Source organism: Copadichromis virginalis, linkage group LG22 (genome assembly GCF_057382275.1).
Source record: "Copadichromis virginalis isolate Kocher_CV1m ecotype Utaka linkage group LG22, C_Virginalis_male_GT1.1, whole genome shotgun sequence".
NCBI lineage: Eukaryota > Metazoa > Chordata > Actinopteri > Cichliformes > Cichlidae > Copadichromis > Copadichromis virginalis.
Window position 1 is genome coordinate 6,010,628 of NC_140638.1, and position 11,405 is coordinate 6,022,032.

General features: G+C 38.9%; 1 protein-coding gene across 2 annotated transcripts; it reads right to left on the reverse strand.

Annotated features, from left to right (window-relative positions):
* Window positions 1-6,787: 6,787 nt before the first annotated feature.
* LOC146682544 (BOLA class I histocompatibility antigen, alpha chain BL3-7-like) lies at window positions 6,788-10,699 on the reverse strand. Of its 2 annotated transcripts, none has more exons than XM_085446231.1 (5): window positions 10,581-10,699; window positions 9,671-9,937; window positions 8,652-8,930; window positions 8,012-8,314; window positions 6,788-6,981 (listed from the first exon to the last, which is right to left on the reverse strand). In XM_085446231.1, the coding sequence occupies exons 1-5, from the start codon at window positions 10,630-10,632 to the stop codon at window positions 6,806-6,808; spliced, it is 1,077 nt and encodes a 358-aa protein (XP_085302357.1). In that variant the 5' UTR covers window positions 10,633-10,699; the 3' UTR covers window positions 6,788-6,805. The 2 variants fall into 2 exon arrangements, with proteins under 2 accessions (XP_085302357.1, XP_085302356.1); XM_085446230.1 differs by having other exon boundaries at window positions 7,994-8,314.
* Window positions 10,700-11,405: the final 706 nt, after the last annotated feature.

The following is an 11,405-nucleotide window of genomic DNA, read 5'->3' on the forward strand; positions in this document are numbered from 1 at the left end:
CTTTGTGTTTAATATTATTCTATTGCTGTTGTTGTTTTTTTGTATCCTTCAGACACCAAGTATTGTTTTACCTTTACCAAAACCTCACTGAAAAATGCAAAATGTAGGCCTAATGTAGAGTAAAAACTGCTCAGACGCAATACTGAAATGTAAACGATTTAATGGAAACTTTACAAAATTGCTTGAAATATAGAAACGCAAAAATTATTCACAAAACTAAATGCATCATAAAACAAAGACCAACTACTGTATAATCCAAAAAAACTCACTCTACATACATTTAGCAGCCACTTTATCAGGTGCACCTGTTCCAGTGCTTGTTCAGCCACGTCTGCAACTCAAAGCATTTAGCCCTGTAAATTCTGTCAAAACAGCCTAATGAAGTTCAAACAGCATCACAGTCTGGAAGAAAGGTGGTTGAATAGTTGTTGATACAGCATCTACTGAGGGTGTTGATGATCGTTGAGGTTGGTCTGTGTTTTTGATAAACTATTTATCTACTGGTATTTTACCACACAAGCACCTCATCATCACAGGGTTTACAGAGAATGGTTCAAAACAGAGAAAATAACCAGTGAGTGTCACTTCTCTACTTGTGCGCCTTGAAGCAGATGGCTTACAGAACCAGATGACTAAACTGCTGTGCATGCATAGATGCATTTTAATTTGGCATTCAGTGAACCAAAAAAGACTCATATCTCAGATTCTTTAATTCTAAAAACAGAACAAAAGTAAATAAAATATGAATGTATACCATGTATCAACCCAAACCATTAAAGCTGAGAGACAAAGCAGAGTGGTGTCAGACTGTCATGGTTAATGGCACCTAACAAATACTACAAAGCAATTTAAGAAATTTTCAGAGAAAAATATTATGTCCATTTTATTTTTTCTATGACATAAATTATTTACTTAATTTCTGTTGTGTTGGATCTTTTGTTGTGTCATAGCTCTAATAAAATATGTTACTTTGGGAGCAAAGCAGAAACGGTTTTCTCAGACGTTCAGTGTTGCAGATTCCTCATGAAGTGATGTTTTTCCACCTTCTTTAAATCATCTCTCTTGTGTTTGGATAAAACAAATCTGCATTTATTTATTAAGAGTGTTTGGAAAAATCTAACAAGAAAACTTAACGCTTACTTTTAAGGCAACAAAACACAAGTATGGCTGTGTGCGGTACATGTGAGGTGTACAGATACATCAGTTACCTTTGTTGCAGATTTTGCTGTCTTTTGCAGCATTAGTCTAAAAAAATGAAGAAACAACATTTAAGTGAAGTACTAAAAAACAAACCTGGACATTATAAATTACATAAGAGCTGTTACACAAACAGAAGGACAGCAGTGTTCATAACCATTAGGCGACAACTGTCTCCACACAATATTATAGTCTGTAATTTGGCTGGTTATGTAATTTACCAGTTACAGTCATTATTCTCCAGTAAGTGCCAGTTAGAAAGATGGTATCATCATTAATCACATACAGGTTTTTGGTTATTTTGATTACATGCTGTGAGTCACTTTTTCTTACCAAGACAAGAAACAGCAGTTGCAGAGGTGTGTCTGTCAAAAATGGCTAAGCAGGCCTGTCTTACTGCACCTAAATCTTCATCAGACACTTCACTCTCTGTGTCCCAGTATTCTGTTTCATTGTCTGTGACTCTCCTGCTCTCCTGGTGTTGCTGTCATAGTGAATCATATGAAATCTATCAACCAAACCGACAGCCACAAACTCTGGGAAGTTTCTCCCAAAAAGTTGATTCTGTTCATCTGGACGTAGAGTTTTCAGTGGGAGAAACGTTTCGTCACTCATCCAAGTGACTTCTTCAGTCTCAGCTGACTGCAGGTTTCCCCAATCTTATAAAGAGTACATTTGCATAATGATTGAAACAAGCACCACTGAATGAACAATGGGCTGATCATTGATCAACAACCACTGATCAATAGCCATGAGTACCATTCACAGAGAGTTGGGGAATGGCTGCAATCACAGCATTGTAAGATGGTGAAAGATGTACCCTTAGGCCCCCTACATCCTTTATTTTAACATTTTCATTGTTATTCAGAGGATGAGTCTGATGTAGTAAGGAGAGAGTTTATTATCTGTGGTCTATCTCAGAGAAAAGAGGAGGATCTCTTCAAAGAGCCGTTAGTAGGTCAATAAATCCCTCTCTGTTACTCTTGTATATGAAATAGGATGAATTTAAAATACTGACATTGAGTTTGACTTAATTAAACCAGGATAGTGGGGATGTTATCAGTGAAATGATGAAGACTGTAACCAGTAAACCTCATCTACACAGAAGGAACTCAAATGTCTTTTTCAAAAAAATATTCCCGGAAATACATTTGAAATGACTGAAAATAAAAGTTTAAAAAAGTCTAGAGTTTTTGAGGATTGGCTCATGGTGTCATTATGTGGGAGGGAAACATAATTCCTGTCCCATGTGTCCACTCATCCACAGAAACCTTGTTCCTGTTCGGATCTGTTTCTCCTCTAATTTCATTTCTGACAGAAAATCATGAAGGCAAATGAGGTCAGGTTATTATGTAAAAAAATATGAAACTATGACTTAATAATCCTTTAAAAAAGCATTTTATTTATGAAACTTTAAGATGAACAGATGAAAACCATAAAACATTTATATTAAAAGTCCACAGCTGGACAGCTTTTGAATATTTACAGATTATTATGAGAATATTTACACTCAATCATGGAGATCTGAACTTCTCTACAATGACATGTCAGGGGGCCGTTATACTAGTGATGTGTTGGTCGCGAACGAAATGGCTCTTAGAGCCGACTCTTCGAAGTGAACAATGCGAGCCGTACGAACTCCAAAACACATAAAAACTCCGAAACACCTAAAAACTCCAAAACACCTAAAAACTCCAAAACACCTAAAAACTCCAAAACACCTAAAAACTCCAGAACACGTAAAAACTCCAAAACACCTAAAAACTCAGAAACACGTAAAAACTCCAAAACACGTAAAAACTCAGAAACACGTAAAAACTCCAAAACTCGTACAAAACACAACAGACGTGCTCCAGGATGCTAGAGGGAGTGTTGAGCTTTTGTTACCTAGTGGCTAAACAAGCCAGGAAGTACCAACGACCGGATTTGTTGTGTGGTAGTAACAGGTGTGAAATGAACTTTTTTTTTTTAAATTATTTGAATATATATGAGTGCTTGTCTATAAATACACAAACAATACACATATGCTTTCAATTGTGTAATTTAAGTGATCTAGGTAGCTCTGCTTTGGAAGTTCAGTTGATGTGCTTTGTCTCTAGGGGCCACCACATATATTTATATACACTCAACAAAAATATAAACGCAACACCTTTGTTACTGCTCCCATTCCCCATGGGATGGACGTAGAGACCTAAAATTCATCCCAGATACACAATATAACCATCCCTCCCAAACAGTGGTCACAAATCAGTCCAAATGTGTGGTAGTGGGCACATCTGCCATATTGAGATAATCCATCCCACCTCACAGGTGTGCCACATCAGGATGCTGATCTGACATCACGAGTAGTGCACAGGTGTACCTCAGACTGCCCACAACAAAAGGCCACCCTGGAATGTGCAGTTTTGTCTCACAGCAAAATGCCACAGATGCCACAAGCAATGAGGGAGCGTGCAACTGGCATGCTGACAGCAGGAATGTCAACCAGATCTGTCGCCCGTGCATTGAATGTTCATTTCTCAACCATAAGCCGTCTCCACAGGCGTTTCAGAGAATATGGCAGCACATCCAACCGGCCTCACAACCGCAGACCTCGTGTAACCACACCAGCCCAGGACCTCCACATCCAGCAGGTTCACCTCCAAGATCGTCTGAGACCAGCCACCCAGACAGCTGCTGGAACAATTGGTTTGCACAACCAAACAATTTCTGCACAAACTGTCAGAAACCGTCTCAGGGACGCTCAACTGCATGCCCGTCGTCCTCATCGGGGTCTTGACCTGACTCCAGCTCGTCGCCGTAACAGACTTGTGTGGGCAAATGCTCACATCCGATGGCGTCTGGCACGTTGGAGAGGTGTGCGCTTCACGGATGAATCATGGTTCACATTGTTCAGGGCAGATGGCAGCTGAGAATGTCCCAGTTCTTGCATGGCCAGCATACTCACCGGACATGTCACCCATTGAGCATGTTCGGGATGTGCTTGACCGGCGTATACGACAGCGTGTACCAGTTCCCACGAATATCCAACAACCTCGCACAGCCATTGAAGTGGAGTGGACCAACATTCCACAGGCCACAATTGACAATCTGATAGACTCCATGCGACGATGTGTTGCACTGCATGAGGCAAATGGTGGTCACACCAGATACTGACCGGTTCTGGGTCCCCAGACCCCCAATAGCGCAAAAAACTGCACATTCCAGGGTGGCCTTTTGTTGTGGGCAGTTTGAGGTACACCTGTGCACTACTCATGATGTCAGATCAGCATCCTGATGTGGCACACCTGTGAGGTGGGATGGATTATCTCAATATGGCAGATGTGCCCACTACCACACATTTGGACTGATTTGTGACCACTGTTTGGGAGGGATGGTTATATTGTGTATCTGGGATGAATTTTAGGTCTCTACGTCCATCCCATGGGGAATGGGAGCAGTAACAAAGGTGTTGCGTTTATATTTTTGTTGAGTGTATGAAGTCATTCTTTTTTGAACAAAACTCAAAACAGACCATAATAATCTTTCTGTCATTTCTACCCTCACTTAATTTCCTTTCGCTGCTCAGCTCTCACAAAGTGGCTCAGTTATGCTCCAATCACTCCATATTGTGGCCAATCACATGCGAGGATATAGGATAATATCATTATGTGAAAAACAGAGAGGGTGAGAGACGCGACAGTCAAGTGGAGCATCTGGCTGTGCGAAAGCAAAAACACATAAATATGCCTGACACCCGTAAATGAAGCAGCATCTGGCTGCAGTTTAAAGACTTTTTTTGTCTCGGTCTCGGTCTTGGTCTCGTCTCGACTCTGTCTCGGTCTTGGTCTCGTCTCAACTTGGTCTTGGTCTTGTCTTGGTCTCGATACCCTCTGGTCTTGGTCTTGTCTTGGTCTCGGATTAGGCGGTCTTGACTACAAGTCTAGTGGCACAAATAATTTGTGTGGCATCAGATTTGATGCAGAACAGCTGATTGTTCTGTAAATATTTTGAAATGTTTATTTGAAAAAACACCCTGGCTGCATTTTTAGGTAAACAGCTGCAAAAAACTTTGCTGTTTGCATAACTCAGTAACTTTTTTGAAGAAGTAACTATATAATTAATTGCCCAACATTGGTCATTATTAGAGATGGCACGATACCACTTTTTTATGTCCGATACCGATATCATAAATTTGGATATCTGCCGATACCGATATGAATCCGATATAGTGTTTTTTAATCAACAAAACTGTTTTTTTAAATATCTTGCTGCATTTTGTATAAGTTCATATTCAAGTTTAAGACAACAACTACACTAAAGCTATTCTGTTATACCTGTATGCAAAAAAAAATATTTCATAGTTCAGCAATACTGATCAATCTAATAAACTTAAACCTACACCATCCTCCCTATTCTGGTATTTTAAAGAGTACTTAGCGTAAATATTAAGCAACCTAACTAATAGGGTTCCAACTCCCAGCAACAAAAATAAATAAATAAAAAATAGGGAACCACCCCTCACGCTCCACCTCATGATGCTTAATCGACGTAATCAACCTTAATTTGATGCAGTGTGAAAAAAAATGCACAGAAATCAATTATTTTTCAAGAAATATTAAATAGATTCAACATCTTTCTTCAACAAAATTGCAGACTGCACAGATGGTACCTTCCCAAAGGAAAAAGTACTATAGCTTACTAGGTGTATAAACATATATAAATAAAACCATGTTTTTTTGCACAATTTTATATTGTTGTTAATAACAAATTAATTAAAGCAACAAAACAACCTGAAGATCCGGTTGGGAGCCGAAAGAGCCGGTTCTCTAAAAAGAGCCGGAAATCCCATCACTACGTTATACATCAGCATCGTTGTTTGTGAGCAAATCAAAGTCTGCTGCTTGTTTAATTACTTTAGTTTTTCAATGACACAGTGTGTGTGTGTGTGTGTGTGTGTGTGTGTGAAAGAGAGAGTGTTTACAACTGAATACTAATTAAAAACAAGAATTTTTTGACCTTCACTGAGGAGGAGAAACTATTTTTTTTTTCAGAGTCTTTGTCTGAGAGCTACTACAGTAAAACTAAAGGTTTGCAGTGCAAACACTTTATGTAAACTGAATTTGACTTGCAAATTAAAACCAAATAACTTTTTGTATTATTTGCAGTTTCTCCATCTTGTTGCAGCAGAAAGGTAGAGGAAGAACATTATATGTAATATATACATTAGGTGAATGTGCAGTAGTAGCATGCATGCAGAAAGCAGGTGAATTCTGGGAGAGGCTCTCTTCATGCAAAGCTGAGATGGTTGAGCGATTCTTTCTAAAGCTGCACTGAATCACACACAGAGAAATCTTTTAAACATCTTAAGTCTCAAACAGTTTAAATAAGCATTTAAATTTGAGATTTTTTTTTTTTAAATCCAGTTTGAACATGTAAAATACTTACTTTCAGTACAGCTCTGAAAAAACAGAGACAGTAATACATTTATTTATTCAGAACATATGAAGCACATGAGAAAAAAAAGTAGCCATTTGCACCACTTGCAAGAAACATTTCAGCTCATTAAATATCAAATATTTACACTTTATGAACTTTATCACATGGGAAGCAACAGACATGAAACATATCAAATTATAAGAGCATAAACATCAAAATGTTGGAAACATGTTGAAGGTAAATGTATTTCATATTTCTCACCTTTATATTTTCTCCTCCAGATGAAGATTCCAGAGAAGCAGACAGTCAGGAGGAGCAGGATTCCCATAATCTGGACAACAAAACCAGCAGGGAAGACTGAAGAACCTGAAACCAACACATTTACATTCTGTAGTTCATCTCACTGTTAGACCAACATTCATTAAGACCACAACAGTCCTAACCAAACTGTATTACAGTTTGATGTTTAGCAGTTACACTGAGCCAGTCATAAACAACAGATGAATGAACACAGTATCACAGCAGGTTTGATTCTTCCATGTTATAAACAGATCACATAAAACCAGAAAAAAAAATCAGGGTCACAAAAACCACATTAAAATTAAAGTTTGTAGTTTTTACCTCCAAGTGATGATGATGAAAGACGAAGATCAGTGTAATCTGAGCTGTGTGTGATCCTCAGGCCTGCTTCTGTTTATTTTTTCTTTATTTGCTCTTGTGTGATTGCCGAGGGCTCCCTTTGCTCTCTGTTTATTGTCTGATCTTTATTTTCACCTGTGCTGCGTTAGTGGATCCTTCAGACCTGTTTGTGTTTTAGTTCTTGTTAGTGTTGTAGTCACAGAGTGTTATTGGTCCTTGAAGGGTCCCTGTTTCTGTCCCTGTGTTAAGTTCACTCAGTGTTTCATCCGTTTAGTTTTACGTCAGCATTGTCTCGTCACAATCGTGTTTCCCATTCTCTGATTACCTCATGTGCATACAGTCTCCTATCCCTTCAGTTTTTGTTTTAGTGTCTGTTTGTCTTCACTTGTGTGATTTCTCTGAGTGTATTTTAGATTTACCAGTTTTGTTTTGTTTTTGTTTTGTTTTTTTACCTTTTTTAGGTTTTTGTTGAAAGTTTTGAATCAGCAGTTTAACTTTGTACTAAAGCCCAAAAATTAAAGTTTTTTTTTTGTTGTTGTTGTTTTTCACTCCTACATCCTCCATTATTGAGATCAAGTACTGAATGATTAGTCCTGTTGCTTCCTAATCTCTATCAAACACCTGGTTTGTTTTAAGCATGTGTGAAAAGGGCTTCTTCCAGTTTCCTCCTTTTACGTGGAGCCAAATGGAAAACCCAAATAAGATCAAATAAAGGTGTATTTATAAAAGTTTTACTCACTTCTTTTTCCAATTTTACCCTCATTGGTCCTGATCGCTGCTTTACCCAGTTTGGTGACGATGTCCTCGTTCACACCAGAGAGCTGAAACACACATCTGTATCTGTGCCAGTCTTCAGGTTTGACTGATGAGACATCCAGGTCAACACTCATCTGGAAGGTCCCATCATGGTTGGAGAGGATCTCTCCTATGTTCACACCTTCATGAAGCTCCACTCCATCTTTTTTCCAGATCATCTCGGCTCTGTTAGGATAGAAACCTGTAGCATAGCAGCTGATGGCAGAGGAGGAAGACTTCTGGAGGAGAGACACTGATGGAAGCTCTGAGGGATTGTAAAAAAAAAAAAAAAATCACCGTTCATAACAGCATACTGAGTTTACCATTTTCATTTGATGTATTTTGAATGTTTTAGACACACAAATTAACATAAATGCCATTTAAAGAATAATTAAGAAAATGGTGGAATTACAAGAAGTACAGAACTGAGTGAAGGGAGTGCTGTAAAAAGCTGCAGCGATGGTGATTAGAAAAGTTAAATAAACAGAAATTGGGAAAAATGAAAAGTGTAAATGTGATAAAGTGGTAATAAATGTATGAGAAGATCAGGATGTGGCCTGTTAATTAAAAGTATTACAATAAATCAGGTCATGTGATTTTACCTGTCCTCATCAGAGAGCTCCTCCCATAGTTCACGTACTTCTTCAGCCACTCAGGACAAAGCTTGGAGAGATAGTTCCTCAGATCACCTGAAAAAGATCTGTCACTGTCCCACTTGTGTTTGGTGATTACAGCCTGCATTACTGGAGCGATCCATGTCTCTGTCCTCAGGTCAAATAATAGGAAATCTTCTCCATCATAGCCATACTGATGATAGCCGTTAACTTCAGCCGTTTCATCGTCCCATTCACAGCCGTACATCAGCTGGTTAATGTGAACACCTGAAACCAAGAGGGGCAGGAAATAGTTGATATTTGCCCACAGATGAGGGAGTTAGGTTGAAGAGCTTCAATAAAAACTACATAAATAGACATAATCAGCTTTTTAAATTTGGCTGGTTAAGCTTCCATTAGGGCGCTAACAAGCTAGCTTGTGTCTGTAATAGAGGTGGATGCCTCGAGACCACTTTTACGTGGTCTTGGTCTTGTCTTGGTCTTGCTGTCTCTGTCTTGCTGTCTCAGATCGACATAGTGATTGTGTACCCATGACACACAAACCAACGTTCGATAATGTGTCGTGCACAAAAGCATCAGCCCTAAGAGCCGTGCTTAGAGAGTGCTTTGTAGTGAATCAGAAGAGTCGACTCCCATTGAGCGAGAGCCGGCTCCTCACTTAATTTCCTTTCGCTGCTCAGCTCTCACACAGTGGCTCAGCTATGCTCCAATCCCTCCATATTGTGGCCAATCACATGCGAGGAAATAGGATAATATCATTATGTGAAAAACAAGAGAGGGTGAGAGACGTGACAGTGTAAAGACTTTTTTGTCTCAGTCTCGTCTCGTCTTTGTCTCGATACCCTCTGGTCTTGGTATTGTCTTGGTCTTGGTTTAGGCGGGCTTGACTACAAGTCTAGTCTGTAACAACAAAGGTCTTTAAAACCTGGAGAGATTTTATTCAGTGTCAGCAGCTGGGTTAATAAAAAGCTTCATTTTAAGAGTAAAAAAGTGAAACAGAAACAAACCTCCAGTTTGGTTGAATCGCTGCTTCAAAGTGTCGATGTTGCCTTTAAAGACCTGCTGGGTGTTCATGAGCCTGTTAGTCTGGCGGGACAAATACTCTGGATCATCTTCTGCAGCTTTCTCCATCCACTGCTGCTTAAACTCTGCTTTCTCTGTGTTGCTGTCATAGTGAATCATCTGAACATCATCAACCAAACCAACAGCTACAAACTCTGGAAAGTTTGAGACTCCAGAGGAAGAAGTGTAGAAATATCTCAGAGAGCGAGTCACTGTAAGAAAAAATTACTGTTTCAGCTTTTAGACTCAACAGAAACAGTGCATGCAGTTCATATTTCATCTAATCATCCTATTATCATTCTAACAGTGCTGAGTTAAGGGCAGTTTTTATAAACAAAACAAAAACTATGGCACAGTCCAACACAAAGGTTTTTTTTTACTATGTTTGAGACTAATACCGATGTAATTATGAATCAAATAATCAATAACTCATTATTGGCTCTTTTCAAATGTTGTAAAATTAGAAAATATCAGATTGTATTTTTGTTCAACTTTATTTTGAGAGTCTAAATTGATGTGATTAATAACAGATGATGAGTAATGGATCATGTTACACTGTTAATGATGTTGCCGACACACCCTGAACTGTGCAGGAATCAGGAAGTCCTTTGGTGTCACTGATACGTTGGTGTGATTAAAACTCACAAACCTTTTTGGTGTTTGTGACTTGAAAGTGATGCTAATCAAGCTTCCTGAAGCATTTCCCCAGAACTAGCAGAGATATTAATGGCTTTTATTTAAACGTGGGCAAACGCACCTATTAATAGCCTTTTTAAAAATAATCTTAAATATGTCCTTCTTAGCAAAACAAAGTTTAAAAAACTTTACTGTAAGTGATACAAATGTCTAACTCACGTCCCACCGTGCCGTGTATTTCCAGGAGAAGCAGAAAAATAAACAGTTTCATGGTGACCTCTCGATAATCTAACAGCTAATATCTTATTATCTATGTGGGTCTGCATGGAGACCCAAAGCTGAGGTCAAAGCTGCATCATCAGCCAATGAAAACCATCCTCAGTGCCAACGTCACTAATATCTGGGTTAAAATAAACCACTGATGTTATCCGCAGAACTGAAAGTAAAGTCTGCCAAATGTGATGAAATAAGGAGGCGGGGAGAGGCCGGGTGTTTCTGCCTTTGCTACAGAAGTATGTTTAGTTTATGAGTCATGCTGCTCAGACTTTTTGCAGGTTAAAGTTTCTATTGTTTCTATTGTGTCTGTGTTGTTAGGCTCCCTTTAGAGTGAAAACATTGCCAAATAAAATGTCACCAGAGGACAAACACAGTGTTTTTTTGACACTACAAGGACTAAAACTGTGGTGAAGTGCTTCCCTCAGTGGTTCAAAAGGAAAACAGGTTATACATATACACTGACCGGACACTTTATTAGGTACACCTGTTAAACAGCTCATTAACACACATTTCTAATCAGCCAATCACAAAGCAGCAATCTGATGCATTCAGTTGTGTAGACACGGTTGAAACGTCCTGCTGAAGTTCAAACATGGCATCCACCTGTTTTAGGGCGGAGCCTTTAGTTACCCAACCCAAGCGAAGACTTGTTAAAGAAGTTAAAGAACTATTTGTGGCAAAGCAGAAAAGATAAGAAACAGTATTTCAGTCTCTTAACCACAGAGGCTTCCACCAAATCATCAAGTACTTTAAGTGGCGTTATTCAGT

What these genes read in the sequence shown, in the direction of transcription:
- LOC146682544 (XM_085446230.1), bottom strand. Translation starts at nt 10,632, where the DNA reads ATGAAACTGTTTATTTTTCTGCTTCTCCTGGAAATACACGGCACGGTG. An exon ending in AATACACGGCACGGTGGGAC is followed by an intron (nt 9,938 to 10,580) that starts GTGAGTTAGACA and finishes TTTTTCTTACAG; the next exon opens with TGACTCGCTCTCTGAGATAT. An exon ending in GGGTAAAATTGGAAAAAGAA is followed by an intron (nt 6,982 to 7,993) that starts GTGAGTAAAACT and finishes TGTTGGTTTCAG; the next exon opens with GTTCTTCAGTCTTCCCTGCT.